At 47.9% G+C, this 18,670-nt stretch overlaps 1 protein-coding gene across 2 annotated transcripts in view; it reads right to left on the reverse strand.

Moving 5' to 3' along the window:
* Positions 1-18,670, reverse strand: part of MMP17 (matrix metallopeptidase 17) — a 111,455-nt gene that overhangs the window by 89,384 nt on the left and 3,401 nt on the right. Inside the window, exon 1 of one of the 2 annotated variants that reach the window (XM_034435847.2) lies at positions 12,167-13,235. The exons of the other annotated variant lie outside the window; for it this stretch is intronic. Within the exon in view, the coding sequence (XP_034291738.2) occupies positions 12,167-12,298 (132 nt within the window). The 5' untranslated portion in view covers positions 12,299-13,235. Of the gene's footprint in view, positions 1-12,166; positions 13,236-18,670 lie in introns of those variants that run through there. 2 annotated transcript variants of the gene reach the window in all.

Raw genomic sequence — 18,670 nt, forward strand, 5'->3', positions numbered from 1 at the left:
GGCTGTCTGGTCTCTTCTTGAAGGCCTCCAGGGATGAAGCTCCCACAACTTCCGAAGGCAACTTCTGTTCCATCGGTTGATTGCTCTCACTGTCAGAAAATTCCTCCTTATTTCCAGGTTGAATCTCTCCTTGATCAGTTTCCATCCATTATTCTTTGTCCGGCCTTCAGGTGCTTTGGAGAATAGTTTGACCCCCTCCTCTCTGTGGCAGCCCCTCCAATACTGGAAGACTGCTCTCCTGTCTCCCCTGGTCCTTCTCTTCACTAGAACTAGCCATGCCCAGTTCCTGCAATCGTTCATCGTATGTTTTAGTCTCCAGGATCATCTTAGATAGATTCAGAAGTCAGAAGGGACTTTGGAGGTCATCTAGTCCAACTTCCCTACAGAACCAGAAGAATCTATATATGGGGAGCCCTGGATTTACAACAGTTCATTTGGTGATGGTTCGAAGTGACCGCATCACTGGATAAAGCGACGTGTGACCGTTTTTCAGAGTTACCACCTTTGCAGCATCCCCAAATGATCACGTGATCAAAATTCAGAGGCTTAGCAACTGATTCACACTTACGACGGTTGCAACGTCCCTGGGGTCACGCGATCGCCTTTTGCGACCCATTTGACAAGCAACGTCAATGGGGAAGTCCGATTCAGCCGGATTGTTTTCTTGCAGACCTTTAATTACCCAAACTAGGTAACATCATCAGGGCCAGAAAGTGGGGAAGGTGAGATTTGCTCCCTCTTTATATACTAAAGCAAGCCCCTCTCTCTTCTGGAACTGATGATGCTACCTAGTTGGGTAATGAAATGTCTGCAAGAAAATAACCGAGCTCAGAGTGCACCAAGGACTCCATAGTCCTCCTCCTCCTCCTCCTCCTCCTAAACCTCCTTCCTTCTAGCACTGATGATGCTACCTAGTTGCGTAATGAAATGTCTGCAAGAAAATAACCAAGCTCAGAGTGCACCAAGGACTCCATAGTCGTTGTCGTTGTCCTCCTCCTCCTCCTCCTCCTCCTCCTCCTCCTCCTCCTCCTCCTCCTCCTCCTCCTCCTCCTCCTCCTCCTCCTCCTCCTCCCAAATTCCACCTTATTCTAGCACTGATGATGTTGCCTAGTTAGGTAATGAAATGTCTGCAAGAAAATAACCAAGCTCAGAGATCATCAAGGACTCCCCAGTCCTCCTCCTCCTCCTCTCCACAAACCCCACTCCCTCCTAGCACTGATGATGTTACCTAGTTTGGCCAATGAAATGTTTGTAAGAAAACCACCAAGCTCAAGAGAGCCCCAAGGACCTCTCCAAATGCAATTTGTTGTCTCCCATTCCCGGCCAAGAAACCTGGCCCAATTTATTTCTCTTGTATTAAATCTTGGCTGCAAAAAACTTCGGGCTTATATTGCAGGCTGTATTTTAAGTTAGACCTGAGCGTCTTAGTTGGAAGAAATATTCAATGATAGCAAACAGCATCATTTATTAAAGCAGCTGGAGGGATTTCTATGGTATCCCAAGGCAAAGAAAAGAAAAGAAAAGAAAGAAAACAGCAGCTCAGTAATGGCTATATTATTCAAGGTATTCTTCTCCTCTGCTTTCTTTTTTTTCTTTTTTCTTTAAAAAAAATGTTTCTGTATAATTTTGATGGAGTGGGAACCGGTGCCGCAACACAACACTGTGAGGGCAGCCAGATTTACACAACAGTTGAAAATTCCATCTATTTGAAAAGACGCCAATTTTACCAAGCGTTTAGAAAGATGTTATAGATTTATAGATCCAACAGCAGAAGCCTGAATGCAGGACGGGGACGGGAGAGAAAACAGTACAGGTTAGTTCTCGACTTACAACAGTTCATTTAGTGACCGTTCGAAGTGACGGCAGCACTGAAAACGTCGACTTATCAGCTTTTTTTCACACGTCCATTGTGCCATCCCGAAGATCATGGATCAACATTCAGGCGCTTGGCCACTGACTCATACTTACGACCGTTGCTGTGTTCATGGGATCACCTTCTGACAAGCCAAGTCAATGGGGAAGCCGGATTTCACTTAACAACCATGCTACCAACATAATGACTGCAGCAGGGGTGGGCTCTAAATTTTTTTACTACCAGTTCTGTGGGCGTGGCTTATTTTGTGGGCGTGGCCAACTTCTTTTTTTTTTTTACTTTAAAAGTATTTTTTCTACAACCTTAAGAGGTTGCAGGAAACAATGCTTTGAAAAGCCTCTGCCAATCAGGCAACTCAGCTGGGATTGCCGGAGGCTTTTAAAGGCATCTTTTCCCCTATAATCTCTTTGGCTGAAGAGGTTGTAGAAAAATGCTTTGAGAAGCCTCTGACAAAAAAAAAAAGCCTCTGATGATCCCGCGGCTCAGCTGGGATCGTCAGAGGCTTCTCAAAGCATTTTTTCTACAACCTCTTCAGCCAAAGAGATTGTAGGGGAAAAGATGCCTTTAAAAGCCTCCGACGATCCCAGCTGAGCTGCGGGATCATCAGAGGCTTTTTTTTTTTTTTTTTTTTACTTTTAAAAGCATTTTTTCGGCCAAAGAGGTTGTAGAAAAAATGCTTAAAAAAAAAAAATCCTCTGATGAGGTGGGTGGGATAAGCGACCGGCGACCGGGCTGGGGACTGGTTCGGGGGCGTGGCCAGCCAATGTTATTACCGGTTCTCGGAACTACTACAATTTTTTACTACCGAACCGGTAGTGAACCGGGAGCAACCCACCACTGGACTGCAGGAAGTCAGGTCTTAAAATGGGGTGAAACGCCCTTAACAAACGTCTCGCTGAGCCACAGAAAACTTGGGACTCCATTGTGGTCGTAAGTCGAGGATTATCTGTGTTACAAACATAAACCTTTTCATAGGTCCATCTACTTCATTATTTCACCGAAGATAGGCCATAATCCGTGACCGCAATGCCGCTTGACTTTCATCCTGGATAAACAGAATGCATTTTTAAGAAATATTCACTAGCGTTTCCGATTTGCAGATGTGCACAAGTCACACACGTTTGCAACACTAAACGTTGCATTCCATTCTTCCTTCCAAGTTTCCACAGATGCTTGTTTTCGCCAATTACAATTTGTGCAGCTGTAACGCACCGCTGTGGCTTTTTTCCAACAGTTTACACCCTCTCTAACTTCAGAAGGCAACTTCTGTTCCATCAATTGATTGTTCTCACTGTCAGAAAATTTCTCTTTATTTCCAGGCTGAATCTCTCCTTGTTCAGTTTCCATCCATTATTCCTTGTCTGGCCTTCAGGTGCCTTGGAAAATAGCTTGGCCCCCTTCCTCCTTTCTGGGGCAGCCCCTCAAATATTGGAAGACTGCTATCCTGTCTCCCCTGGTCCTTCTCTTCACTGGACTAGCCAGGCCCAGTTCCTGCAACCGTTCTTCATATGTTTTAGCCTCCAGTCCCCTCATCATCATGGTTACAGATTAGATTCAGATTAATAGAGTTGGAAGGGACCTTGTAGGTCATCTAGTCCAACCCCCTACCCAAACAGGAAACCCTAAACAGTTTCTGACAGATGGCAGTCCAGTCTCTTCTTGAAAGCCTCCAGTGATGAAGCTCCCACAACTTCCGAAGGCAGCTTCTGTTCCATGGGTTGATTGCTCTCACTGTCAGAAAATTTCTCCCTATTTCCAGGTTGAGTCTCTCCTTGTTCAGCTTCCATCCATTATTCCTTGTCTGGCCTTCGGGTGCTTTGGAAAATAGCTTGACCCCCTTCCTCCTCTCTGTGGCAGCCCCTCAAATATTGGAAGACTGCTGTCATGTCTCCCCTGGTCCTTCTCTTCACTAGACTAGCCATGCCCAGTTCCTGCAACCGTTCATCGTATGTTTTAGCCTCTAGTCCCATCATCCTGGTTGCTCTTCTCTGCACTCTTTCTAGAGTCTCCACATCTTTTGTATAATGTGGTGACCAAAACTGGATGCAGGATTCTAGGTTTGGTCTTACTGAGGCTTTATGGATAATGGAATCTAGTTTTATAGGCTTTTTATTATTTAATTTATTTTATTAGTCATATTTCTATGCCGCCCACTCTCCGAGTACTCTGGTCGGCTTACGCCAAAGACAGTATACTAAATAACATATTGCCCCCTAACAATCTGGGTCCTCATTTTACCCACTTCGGAAGGCTGGATGGCTGAGTCAACCTTGAGCCGGTGAGATTTGATCCGCTGATCTGCTGAACTAGCAGTCAGCTGAAGTAGCTGCAGTACTGCACCCTAACCACTGTGCCATCTCGGCTCAGTTTTAGTATAATTATACATTAGTATAAGCAGCTTATTATTCTGCTTACATGATGGTTAGAGAAGCTAAGAAGCTAACGCAAACAATATTTGAAGACACTTCCATGTAAACTTTAAGGCAACTTGAATAACCTGAATCTGCAGCTTTTGAAATGAATGAACTTTAAAAGGGATGGACTGCAGGACTTCCAGAATTCCCATCATAAAGGTCCCCCAGTATGCTGGCTGGGGGATTATGGATGCTGAGGTCCCTCCTTTTTTTCCCAGTTCATCCGTTTCAAGGGGTTGCCAATTCGCCTTACGAGATCACATTCCAAGATCAGATTATCTTCGGGAGAAAGAACATGCTCCTTATATGGCAATTTCCCACCATTAAATCACAAGATGCTTTTTATAATTTCCCGGGACGTCTCGGTCAATTACTAACCCTTCTTGCTAGCTTCACCATAACAAAGCCTTTAAAACCAAGGAAAAAAATTCATCCGAAAGGTTTTATTGGTAGGGCAAGAGCCGCTTAATCCTGCAGGGATCGGAGCCGAGAAGGAAATTGATCTCGCTTGCTTTTGCCATGCAGCCAATCCCATTCCACAAGAGTTTTATCTATCGATGACCTTTTCTGATTCTGCAGAGCTCGGATTTCCCAGGCGGAGGGGAAAAGTTATTGGGTGGAGAGATTCTGTAACTGCTCCAGTTTTGGTGAGGCGGTTTAATAGCACGCAGGCAAACATGCCCTCTGCAGGGAGCAAAATGCTTTAAGAAATGAGCAGATATTTGAAAGAAGGCAACCATAGATCCCTCCCTCCTTTCCTTCCCTCCTTCCTTCCTTCCCTATCTCCTTCCTTCTCTATCTTCTTCCTTCCCCATCTCCTTCCTTCCTTCCTTTTCATTCTCCTCCCTCCCTTCCTTCCCCTCCCTCTCCTCCACTCCCCCCTTCCTTCCCTCTCCTTTCTTCCCCATCTCCCTCCCTCCTTCCTTCCTTCCTTCTCATTCCCCTCCCTCCCTTCCCTCCCTCCTTCCTTCCCTATCTCCTTCCTCCTCTATCTCCTTCCTTCCCCATTTCCTTCCTTCCTTCCCCATTTCCTTCCCCTTCTCCTTCCTTCCTTCCTTATTTCCTTCCTTCCCTTCCTTCCCCATCTCCTTCCTTCCTTATTGCCCTCCCTTCCCTCCCTCCTTCCCTATCTCCTTCCTTCCCCATCTCCCTCCCTCCTTCCTTCCTTCTCATTCCCCTCCCTCCCTCCCTTCCCTTCCCTCCTTCCTTCCTTCCCTCCCTCCTTCCTTCCCCATCTTCCTTCCTTCTCTATCTCCTTCCTTCCCCATTTCCTTCCTTCCTTCCTTCCCCATTTCCTTCCTTCCTTCCTTCTTTCCTTCCTTCCTTCCCTCTCTCCTTCCCTCCCTCCCTCCCTGATTAAGTCTGAGAGTTGGAAACCCATTTATAGCTGCTCTTCTTCTTCTTGAATTGCCACTTTAATTCACAGAGCTTTGATACCATGCAACAGAAGTGGCTTTAACGGCCCCTAGGGGGCTGCAGAAGCTAGGTTTACATTTTCATAAAATAAAACAGAGGCGAGCCAAACTGTACCTGAAAACTAAGCTGGCTCTGCTTCGTAGGCAAGACAAGGAGAGCAGAAAAGCTCCCTGAACGCTCTCCAGCAGCCTCTTCCAAGCTCCAAGAGAACCCAGATAATCCCAATTCCAAATGTGCTAATTAGAAGGTAGCATTTCCAAAAGAGCTTTTCATCCAACAGCTATTTTGCCTTTCTTTTCTTTCTTTCTTTTTCTTTCTTTCTTTCTTTCTTTCTTTCTTTCTTTCTTTCTTTCTTTCTTTCTTTTTTTCTCTCTCCTCTCTCTCTTTCTCTCTCTTTCCTTCTCTCTCTCTCTTCTTTTTCTTTCTCTCTCTTTCTCTCTCTTTCCTTCCTTCCTTCCTGCTCTTTCTTTCTTTCTTTCTCTCCCTCTCTTTCTTTCTCTCTTTTTCCTGACTTCCTTCCTTCCTTCCCTCCCTCCCTCCCTCTTAAGAACTGGGGAGGGGGAGGTCAGCCTCCATACAACACCAATTATTCTGGCTTGTACTTTGGCTATGCTATCATGTGGCCTGCTCGGTGCTTACTTTAATAGAAGTTGTGAACTCAGTTATGGTCGTTGGTTGATGTAACAGGTTAACCTAGCCAATAGATAGATCAATATAAAAGAAGATAGATAGATAGATAGATAGATAGATAGATAGATAGATAGGGAGGGAGGTAGGTAGGGAGGTAGATAGATAGATAGATAGATAGATAGATAGATAGATAGATAGATAGATAGATAGATACATAGATAGGGAGGGAGGTAGGGAGGGAGGTAGATAGATAGATAGATAGATAGATAGATAGATAGATAGATAGATAGATAGATACATAGATACATAGATAGGGAGGTAGGGAGGGAGGTAGATCGATAGATAGATAGATAGATAGATAGATAGATAGATAGATAGATAGATAGATACATACATAAGATAGGTAGGGAGGTAGGGAGGGAGGGAGATAGATAGATAGATAGATAGATAGATAGATAGATAGATAGATAGATAGATAGATAGATAGGGAGGTAGGGAGGTAGGTAGGGAGGTAGGTAGATAGATAGATAGATAGATAGATAGATAGATAGATAGATAGATAGATAGATAGATAGATAGATACATAGATAGGTAGGGAGGTAGGGAGGGAGGTAGATAGATAGATAGATAGATAGATAGATAGATAGATAGACCCAGTTTTGAAGACCTTCCAGAGATGTAGTATTAAAATTGCCTTTCTTCCGAAGAAGAAGAAAGAAGAAGAAGAAGAAGAGGAGGAGGAGGAAGAAGAAGAAGGCAAGCCACTATCAAAAATGCTGCAAAAGGAAGCGATGGAAACTTGCTCATTCATAAGGCTTCAAGGCTGACTTGGAAGCATCAAAACAAGGAACCAGATTGGTGCAGTGATGAAAGGCACTGGACTAGAAACCAGGAGATTGTGGGTTCTAAAGGTAAAGGTTCCCCTCACACATATGTGCTAGTCGTTCCCGACTCTAGGGGGCGGTGCTCATCTCCGTTTCAAAGCCGAAGAGCCAGCGCTGTCCGAAGACGTCTCCGTGGTCATGTGGCCGGCATGACTAAAGACCAAAGGCACACAGAATGCTGTTACCTTCCCACCAAAAGTGGTCCCTATTTTTCTACTTGTATTTTTTATGTGCTTTCGAACTGCTAGGTTGGCAGAAGCTGGGAGAAGTCACGGGAGCTCACTCCGTTACGCGGCACTAGGGATTCAAACTGCTGAACTGATGACCTTTCGATTGACAAGCTCAGAGTCTTAGCCACTGAGCCACCATGTCTCACATGGGTCTAGCCCTGCCGTAACTATAAAGTCTGGTGGGTGACTTTGGCCCGATCCTTCTCTCTCAAGCCCTAGGAACGGTGGCAAAGACCTTCCAAAAACCTTGCCAAGAAAAGGGCATGGTTGAAAGGATCAAGAGTGTTATGAAGCAAGGTGGAGGTGAGGATTGGGCACGGGTCAATTTAAATGGGCTTGGATCAAAAATTACAACCCCGGCAGACCCCCATTACAAGGCCTTCAAAACTACAATGGAGGGATGGACTCTGGAAAAAAGATCTGACTTTTCTGCTCACCGGTTGGCTCATCCCTAGCAGCAAATTCATCTCCCAAATAAAGGAGAATATTTGTAGCTCAGGGTTGAAACGAGGGGACCTTCAGGCTCTGTGAGCTTGGGGGTTTTCTTGCGGAAGTTTCATGACCCAAACTAGGTAACATCATCAGTGCTGGAAGAGAGTGGGGTTTGTAGAGAGAGAGAGAGGAGGAGGAGGAGGATTGTGGGGTCCTTGGTGCTTTCTGAGCTTGGCTTTTTTCTTACAGACATTTCATTATCCAAACTAGATAATATCAGTGATGTTACCAAGTAGGTAACATCTGATTACCTACTGATGATGTTACCAAGTAGGGTCATGAAACATCTGCAAGGAAACCACCAAACTCAGAGAGCATCAAGGATCCCATAGTCATTGTCCTCCTCCTCCTCTTCCTCCTCCTCCTCCTCCTCCTCCTCCTCCTCCTCCTCCTCCTCCTCCTCCTCCTCCTCCTCCTCCTCCCTTCTAGCACTAATGATGTTACCTAGTTGGGTCATGAAACATCTGCAAGGAAACCACCAAATTCCGAGAGCACCAAGAACCCTTCAACCTCCCAAACCTTCAAGAATAAAGCAGGCATCGAGGCAACACCAAAATGAAGGAAGGAAGGAAGGCAGCATTTTCAGTGGCGCCAATGACCGTTCACGTTTGAACATTATCACCAGCTCTTTGCCGTCAACCCAGCCATGAGCAAGCATCTCCAGTGACAAGAACAGCAGTTATGAACGAGTCTCAATTATTTATATGTATGTATGTATGTATGTATGTATGTATGTATGTATGTATGTAACATACACAGATCGCTTTTCAGCGTAGCCTACATCTGGCACCAGAAATCACCTCAACCACCCCGTGCCACCATGAATAAGATTTGGGCTCAGGAGAAGAAGACGGATAGTAAGAGGGTGATTCTGAGTAATAACAGGCAAGCGAAGCCATCTGGATTTGCATTAATCTAGCAGTTTTTTGTGTCTGCATCAGGAGGAGGAGGAGGAGGAGGAGGAGGAGGAGGAGGAGGAGGAGGAGGCGGCAAAGTATATGCACGGCACTAGAACAGATTCACTTAATGATAGCAATGGATTCTTCTCCAGATAAAAGTACCAGCTGCAGAAGTAGATGCCTCTTGGGAACACTAAGAGTGGTCTTTCCTTAGGGAATGCTACCAACCCGTATTAAATTAAGTGGAACGATGGAATAATCCCTGTTCAATATGGGTTCTCCAAAGGATCGAAAGTTAAAAAAAAAAAAAAAAGAACTCAATTTGCTTAGCTTGGCGCTATGCTCCAAGATAGGAGAACACGCGGTCTTCCAGATGTTGCTGGAATGACAACCACGAGTGGTCAACACTGAAGAATGCTAGGAGCCTCTGGAGGCCCACATATATCCCATGCCTCAGTGACGTATTCCAGTTCACTAACTAGCAGAAAACATTCTCCAGCCTAGCTATCTCAAGACGTTGGGTGCTCCATCAGCATCCTCATTGATACGGTTCCTTTCCTCTGGAACATGGTTTTATTTGGGCATTGAAATGTTCCCTTCAGGAGATGGTTATGAGCATTTCCATTAGTCCAATCGCTTGGGCAACCTTCATCATAACCCTTAGTTACAGCTTCAAACTCTCATGTTCTTGAGCCCAAGCAGAATCTGTTGACTTGTTCCACTTTCAGACTATCTCAATTTGCACTGGTCATTGGAGCTTTCTAGACCGGGGGGGGGGGGGGTGTCATCAACCTTTCGGACCTCAGGGAGCACTAAATTCACAATTTTAAATCCCGCGGACCACTAATATGAATTTTTAAAAAAAGATAAATAGTATTTAGTGCAATATAAAAATGCAAATAATTTTTCTGCGGACCACCAAAATGTTCTCACGGTTGGCGACCACTGCTGTAGACATCCCTACTGGAGCAGAGATGGTCAACTGGAGGGGACGGTGCTGCCTTTTCCTCATCTGGGGCCTGCCAAATTTTGATTAACGTGGAGGAAAGATGGAGGAGTCGGCCCATTGTAGAGGGTCCATGCTATACGAATCTCAAGAGATGCTAAATTACAGTGTTTCTCAACCTTGGAAGCTTGAAGATGGGTGGACTTCAACTCCCAGTATCCCCCAGCCAGCGCTGCTGGCTGGGGGATACTGGGAATTAAAGTCCACCCATCTTCAAACTACCAAGGTTGAGAAACACTGTGCTAAAAGATCAGCCTTCCCCCCTGCAGGTTTGGACCTTCAGCTGCCTCTGACCATCACTCTGGACCACCCATTTCACCCATACACATCCCGGCATGAGCCAAAATACAAACAGCCCATCACTCCTCCAACCAGAGAAACAGATCTGGCTCTTTCAAGAATGAGCTCCATTTCAATCCGCAGCGGAAAGGCCACCGTTGTCCCCGAATGCCCTTTGTTACCCACCCGTCCCCCAAATCAAAGAGAAAGTGCTCTCCAACTATCAACCAAAGACAAGTCGAAAGGGGTTTGGAATAAGCACGGCCGATCCCACGACACGGTTCGGGAGTTGGGCACCGATGTGTTGTGTTGTGTTTGCTGGCTGAGCCATTTTGCAAAGCTACATTGGGGGAGATGCATCTTCTCTCTTCCCCCCCCCCCCCATATATATATATACACACAGTGTCCTCTTCTCCCCGGGGAAAAAAAGGAGGTTGCAGTTGTTTTTAATAACGGGGCAGGGCGAGACAGAGGGCTGGAGGCAAGAAACGGAAGCATCTCTAGATATCAGGGACGAGAGCGAGAGGGAGGGGGAGAGAGAGGGAGGGGGAGAGAGAGGGAGAGGGAGAGAAGCCACCATTTCCTTCTCTGGGCGCAAGAGTGCGCCCTTGAGGATATCTATCTATCCAAGTGATTGGGGAAGGGGGTGAGGGGGGAAGCCTTTAGTATCAACTCCAAAGAATCCTTCGACCGATTTAAGATTTTTTTTTTTCATTTCCTTCCCACCCAGGACACGGAGAAAACAGGGATGCTGAGAAAAGTTGAGGCTTCCTTGGGATTTAAAGGAAGGGCAAGTGGGGCAAGAGGAAGGGGTACCAGCTCCAGAGCAACCTTCTCCAGCCCTAGAAACACTGTGCAGGGGGCTAGTCCCTCCTGAGGTTCAACAGGGCTTCCCTTCAAGTCCCAGAGAAATCGGTACTCTCCGGGGGGGGGGGGGGAGCGAGATAAGTGGCATTAAACTTAAGGAGACTTCTTTACGAGGTGTGCCCCGAAACAGGACAGCCAGAAGGAGGAGAGAGAGAGAGAGAGAGGTGTGTGAGAGCAATTCATGCACCTAGAAACTGATCTGGTGGCTAGGAAGATGTCTCGAGTGGGGGCTGAGAGGCAAGAACCGCAAGACAACCTGTTTCTCACCCTCCCTCCGGCTCTGCCAACCTGCTGCCAGCTCGACCAGCTTCCTCCCTCCCTCCCCTCCCCCCTCCCTCCCTCCCTTTCTGTGTCTCTCTCACTCTCATTCTCTCTGATTCTCTCTCTCCCTCTCCCTCTCTCTCCCTCTCTTTCTCTCTCTGTGTCTCTCACTCTTATTCTCTCTGATTCTCTCTCTCTCCCCCTCCCTCCCCCTCCCTCTCTTTCTCTCTGTGTCTCTCTCACTCCATTCTCTCTGATTCTCTCTCTCTCCCTCTCTCCCTCCCTCCCTCTCTTTCTCTCTGTGTCTCTCTCTCCATTCTCTGATTCTCTCTCTCTCCCTCTCCCTCTCTCCCTCCCTCCCTCTTTCTCTCTCTGTGTCTCTCACTCTTATTCTCTCTGATTCTCTCTCTCTCCCCCCTCCCTCCCCCTCCCTCTCTTTCTCTCTCTGTGTCTCTCTCACTCTTTCTCTCTGATTCTCTCTCTCTCCCTCTCCCTCCCTCCCTCTCTCCCCCCCACCCCCGTTTCCTGGAGGAGATCCACCCGTCACCCCCACCTCAGAAGGGAAGACAATTTCTCTCCTTGATCTCTGCCGACCGCTGGAAGCCCCGGGAGGAATGGAACAGCTGGCTTCCGATCTGCTCCTCCAAAAGGGGGAAAGGACCCCGTACATCCTCTATTCCCCCCCCCCACAAACACACACTCGGGAGGGACCCTCGCTAAGCCAAGCGGGATCCCTTACACCCATCGATGTTGGTGGATGCGGGGGTCTCTGGTCCCGATCTTCTGATCGGATGAAGCGGGGTTGCTCGCCGCTTGGCCCCCCCCTCCCCATACCCTGGAGAGATCCCTTCGCGCAGAAGACAACCCCCCCCCCCCAAAAAAAGAGAGAGAGAGAGAGAAACGAGCCCCACTTACAACTCCCCGCGCCAGCTCCTCGGCGGTGGGGGTGGGGGCGGCCAAGGTCCGCCGCGTCGCCAAGCAAAAGGCGAGCATCAGAAACATCTCCTGGGGGGGCAGGCAGGGCCGGGGCCAACAGCTGCCCAACATCCCTTTCAGTCGTCTTCCACCACCGCCGCCGCCGCCCGCAGCCGCGGAGCCGCCGAGGAAGGCTGAGGAAGACGCCGGGCGCCGCCGGCGATCCGCAAAGGGGAAGAGGCGGAGGGCGACATCCGCGTTTCAGCGCTGCCGGCGGGGACTGTCGCCGGGGGGAAAGCCGCTCCCCTCGCAGCAGCAGCAGCAGCAGCAACAGCAGCAGCCCCCTCCTCTCCAGCCCCCGCGCGTCCTCAAGAAGATGAGGATGGGGTTCGGAGAGGGGGGGCGCAGTGGCAGAAGCTCCTGCGGGGGTGGGGAGTTTGGCGGGGGGGGGGGTCGTCGGCTCAGCTGTGCCCGGAGGAACCCGCGTCCAGAGATCCGAGGAGTGGGCTCCAACCCCCGGCGTCGGTTCCAACTTTTCTGGCGCAACCGGTGCGCCCGGCAAGCAGGCAGGCAAAGCAGGCAAGCAACAATCGCGGACTAAAGGCTCTCGGGCGCTCCCAGAAGCGTCTCAGAGTTCTGGGAGCTGCGAGGAATCCGTTGCTTGGCTCTGGATCGCGCCCGGCGGGGAGCGTCCCCCCACTCACTCCTTCCCCAGCTGGGGCTGGGCGTCGCGCTCCGACAGCTGCCCAAAAAAAGGAAGAAGAAGCGCGCAGTCGCCACCCAGCAACACCGAGACGCAGCCGCCGGGTCAGTGAAGAGAGAGCGCAGCTGAGCCCGGAGAAGTCCTTTTCGGTCGCGGCAACGGCAAAGCTTTGCGAAAGGAGGGCGGAGCGGGGGCGGCGGACGGGGGGATAGGGAGGGGGGTCTCGGAGGCGTCGCCTTGGAGGGCCGGCCGGGCCGGAGGGGGCGCTGGCGAGCGGGGAGGCGCGCTCCCCGGCTCGGGCACGGAGCTCCCTCCCGCGCGCGTCAAGACGCAGCGCAGCAGCGAGCTGGGGATGGAGGATTCCGCGTGGCCGGGACACGGGTTGTGCCTCTGGAGAGGTTGGGGGAGGGGGGGTGGAGGAAGAGGAGGAAGAGGAGGGGGGTTCTACGAGATCTAGACTGGGTCAGGGAGAGGACCAAGGAGATGCTCCGAGGGTCCCAGAGGCACAAGTCCTTGCCTGGCTTCAGGGGACGGGATATTATGGAAGCGCCTGGTCCTTGTCCCGACTTCGGAGCGCTCTCTCCCTCCCGTTGGAGATTCTCAGTCCTTCAGGTTAGGGTGCTTTTTTCCCCAAGACTTTCTGTTTTTCTTTGAAGACCTTTCGCTTCTCATCCAAGAAGCTTCTTCCGCTCTGACCGGATAGTGGGGAATGGAAGGATTGATACTCCTTGCAGACAGCTGGTCATTTGCATCCTTTTAGAGGGTCCTGGAAGCCCTTGGAGGTTTATCTGTGTCCTCAGGGTCACCTGAGTGGTGCAAATGGTTCCTGTAGTCTGCAATTTTTTCCCCCTGGAAATCCATTCCTACTCCCACACCATTCCAAGGGGGTTCATCCCAAATTGCATAGCTAAAAGTCTGTAGAGATTCTCAATCATCCAAGTCACGGTTGTCCCAAAGCAGGGGTGAAATTCAGCAGGTTCTGACAGGTTCTGGAGAACCGGTAGCGGAAATTTTGAGTAGTTGACTGACTGGATGGTAGTGAATGGAAGGGTTTATACAGTATTCCTTGCAGACAGCTGGTCGTTTGCATCCTTTTAGAGGGTCCTTGAGGCACTTGGAGGTTGATCTGTGTCCTCAGAGTCACCTGAGTGGTGCAAATGGTTCCTGTAGTCTGCAATTTTTTCCCCCTGGAAATCCATTGCTACTCCCACGCCGTTCCAAGAGCGTTCATCCCAAATTGCATAGCTAAAAGTCTGTAGAGATTCTCAGTCCTCCAGGTCATGGTTGTCCCAAGGGGGCTTTTTCAAGAGGCAACTGGACTTTCTTGGTTTTTCTTTTGAAGGCGTTTCGCTTCTCATCCAAGAAGCTTCTTCAGCTCTGACTGGATGGTGGGAATGGAAGGATTTGTATTCCTTGCAGACAGCTGGTCATTTGCATCCTTTGAGAGGGTCGTTGAGGCCACTTGGAGTTTTATCTGTGTCCTCAGGGTCACTTGAGTGGTGCAAATGAGTGTGGAGCCTTCTTGGAACACAGTTGAAAGGACGGTCTTGTAGATGGATGCGTTGGATGTGTTGTAGAATGGAGATAGATGATGTCGTATCCCGTTAGAAGAGACTCTGCCTGCATGCAGCAAGCCAACGGGGTGGAGGGGTGGGGGGGGCGAGGGAGGGGGCGGGGGGCGAGCCCCCCATGTTCTTTGCATCACAGTTTTCCATCATCAGCATCCTCTTCATCATCATCAGTCATGGGAATGTTACTACTCGGAGACAGTGCAAAAGTCCCTTCTCCCTGCGGTCTCGCAAAACCAAAAGCCAATCACAATTCACACATAAACACACACATCATAAAGGCATACCTGCAGAGAAAGCTAAATCGCTTTTTTTTTTAAAGGTAAAGGTAAAGGTTCCCCTCGCACATATGTGCTAGTCATTCCTGACTCTAGGGGGCGATGCTCATCTCCGTTTCAAAGCCGAAGAGCCAGTGCTGTCCGAAGACATCTCCGTGGTCATGTGGCCGGCATGACTCAACGCCAAAGGCACACGGAACGCTGTTCCCTTCCCACCAAAGGTGGTCCCTATTTTTCTACTTGCCTTTTTTACCTGCTTTCAAACTGCTAGGTTGGTAGAAGCTGGGACAAGTCACGGGAGCTCACACCGTTACGCGGCACTAGGGATTTGAACCGCTGAACTGCTGACCTTTTGATCGACAAGCTCAGCATCTTAGCCACTGAGCCACTGCGTCGATAGATGATTGATAGATAGATAGATAGATAGATAGATAGATAGATAGATTAGATAGATGATAGATAGATAGATAGATCTAGATGGATGGATAGATGGATGGATGGACGGACATAATTGCAGAAAAGAGAGCTGGAGAGAGAGACAGATGTATATGAATAGAGGTAGATAGATAGATAGATAGATAGATAGATAGATAGATAGATAGATAGATAGATAGAGAAAGGTTCCCCTGGCACATATGTGCTAGTTGTTCCTGACTCTAGGGGACGGTGCTCATCTCCGTTTCAAACTGAAGAGCCAGCGCTGTCTGGTGGTCCCTATTTTTCTACTTGCATTTTTTACCTGCTTTCGAACTGCTAGATTGGCAGAAGCTGGGACAAGTCACAGAAGCTCATCCCGTTACGCGGCACTAGGGATTCAAACCATTGAACTGCCAACCTTTCGATCGACAAGCTCAGCATCTTAGCCACTGAGCCACTGTGTCCCTTAAAAAGAGAGTTTAAGCAACCATTAAAATGCAGCTTGTGGAAACTACCAGCCTGGGAAACTAGGCAAAGAGAAACTGGCAAGGAAAAAGTCAGATCAAGAGATGGAGTTGCAGCTGGGACCCTCCCTAGTTTCTCAGGCTGTAAAGGAGGTGGGTGTATGAGAAAGACCCTGAGAAACAGGGTGGAGAGATGGAGTTTAGGGCAGAGGTCCCCAACTTCTGGGCCTCGGCCCATTAGATTATTAGGAAGCTCACTGGGGCGAAAAAAATAATTAAAAATAGTCTTATTTTTGGGATTCTTGAAATCAAAATTCTCGATTTCAAAATCTTTCTCACTCTTTCGTTGAAGGATGGAGAAAATTGGATCTGCCGACCGATTGCAGCTCATAATTGATTTATGAGCTTTGTTTAAATCATCTTTTTTAATTTATTATTCATATTCTGCCTTTTATTATTTTTACAAATAACTCCAAACAACCCTGTGAGGTGGGTTGAGCTGAGAGAGAGGGGGACTGGTCCAAGGGCACCCAATTGGCTTTCATGCCTAAGGTGGGACTAGAACTTCCAGTCTCCTGGTGATTGGCCCAAAGTCACCCAATTGGCTTCCGTGCCTAAGGCAGGACTGCAATTCACTGTTTCCTGATATCTAGCTGGTGCCTTTATCACTAGACTAAAGTAGTGGTAGGGGCGGAGCTTAATGTAGAAGCAAAGTTTTTCCTCCTTTAAAGCTCCGCCTCCTGCTAAATCAAGCTCTTGAATTCTCCAACCCGACCTTTTGCATTTTCTGAAACCTGTATGATTCCTCAGTCAATAGGATATTTTTATTTGTATTGATTCACTTCGGTATTTATCTCTCACCTTGCCGTGACGATGCATAAGGCAGCCTCACAGTTCTTTTTTAAAGAAAAGCAAAATTAAAATACAACTCTGTCAATAAAACAGGAGGCACGGCACAGCCATTGAATAGCCCCATAAAACATATTCCACAAACAGCACGTACAGTATTCCACAAATAAAATATAACCTGAGCAGCTCTAAATAAGAAGATGGGGGGGGGGGGGATGGTTAGAATAAAATATGTTGAGGGTGCAGCCAAGAACCAAGCTGCCTATGGTGTCTCTGTCTTGTGTGTGTGCATAAAGACACTGATATTGTCACTTGTCAGATGAAGAGAAGGAGCAAGAGGCACAAGAGCTGGGACTTGAAAAGGGAGAAGAGTAGAATAGGATAGGATAGGATAGGATAGGATAGGATAGGATAGGATAGGATAGGATAGGATAGGATAGAATAGAAAAGAATAGAAGGAGAATGAGAAGGAGAAGAAGGAGAAGGAGAAGGAGAAGGAGAAGGAGAAGGAGAAGGAGAAGGAGAAGGAGAAGGAGAAGGAAAAGGAAAAGGAAGGAGAATAGAATAAGATTAAAATTAATTAGAATAGAATAAGATTAGAATTAATTAGAATAGAATAGAATAGAATAGAATAGAATAGAATAGAATAGAATAGAATAGAATGGGATGGGATGGGATGGGATGGGATGGGATGGGATGGGATGGGATGGGATGGGATGGGATGGGATTGGGATAGGATAGGATAGGATAGGATAGGATAGGACAGGACAGGACAGGACAGGACAGGACAGGACAGGACAGGACAGGACTGGATTAGAATAGAATAGAATAGAATAGAATAGAATAGAATAGAATAGAATAGAATAGAATAGAATAGAATAGAATAGAATAGAATGAGGAAGAGCTTTTTTATTATCTCTTTTGAATGGTGTGCAAATGTGGTTTATCTCTATGTGCCTACTGATTGATTTATTGACCCATATAAATCAGAACATATCCTCTGCAGCAGCCCAGATAAGCAGGGACCAGGCAAGCAAGCAGGAAACAATACTCAAATCAAAGAACTGCCAAGGAAAAGACCACCAATGCCCCACCAATTTATATCACGGCAATCTACTGTATAGGAACAGAGAGCAAACTCCCTTCCTTTCAACATTGAGGACGTTACCCAGTTATGTAGTGAAACCTCTGCAAGAAAACAGCCAGGAAAACAGAGAGCACCAAGGACTCCACACTTCGTTCAATTTTAAGAAATGAAACTTTTTTTAAAAAAAACGAAAAAGCAAGTATGTCAGAGAGTTTAGCCCTCGTTAAAGAAGAAATCCATGGACATCATGTTTGGAAGTGCCAGAATTAGCATTGGGAAAATTTGCAAAAGACCTATTTCCATTTCTTCCTCCCCCAGAAAGTCTCTTATCAAGTCAGTGCACCCCAGAGGTGGAATTCAGCCGGTTCAGACCGGTTCAGTTGATGCTGAACCGGTATGGCGCTATGCCATCCTATTTAGCCACATTTTCTAAGTTGCGTGCATGCGTAAAATTTAGGCGCACGGCAAACCAGTGGTAAAATTATGCGAAACCCACCCACCTATGGCCCCAATTGCCCAAAAAGGGAGGATGGGATTGAAGAAGAAGGCTATGAAGATGAGAAGACGAGAAGACTCACTCCAGAATGAGATACGACTTCTCTCTGCTGGGGGAACCATTCAGTGGTTGAAATTCAAATTTTTTTTACTACCGGTTCTGTGGGCATGGCTTGATGGGCATGGTGTGGCTTGGTGGGCGTGGCCTGGTGGGCATGGCAGGGGAAGGATACTGCAAAATCTCCATTCCCTCCCCACTCCTGGGGGAAGGATATTGCAAAATCTCCATTCCCTCCCCACTCTGGGGCCAGCCAGAGGTGGCATTTGCCAGTTCTCCAAACTACTCAAAATATCCCCTACCGGTTCTCCAGAACCTGTCAGAACCTGATGGATTTCACCCCTGCCCTATTCCCTCCCCACTCCTGGGGGAAGGGTATTGCAAAACCTCCATTCCCACCCCACTCCTTGGGGAAGGATATTGCAAAATCTCCATTCCCACCCCACTCTGGGGCCAGCCAGAGGTGGCATTTGCCAGTTCTCCAAACTACTCAAAATTTCCGCTACCGGTTCTCCAGAACCTGTCAGAACCTGATGGATTTCACCCCTGGAACCATCCATTTTCCCCAACAGCTTTCAATGCGTG

Source organism: Pantherophis guttatus, chromosome 17, assembly GCF_059756535.1.
Source record: "Pantherophis guttatus breed Tessera chromosome 17, ASM5975653v1, whole genome shotgun sequence".
NCBI lineage: Eukaryota > Metazoa > Chordata > Lepidosauria > Squamata > Colubridae > Pantherophis > Pantherophis guttatus.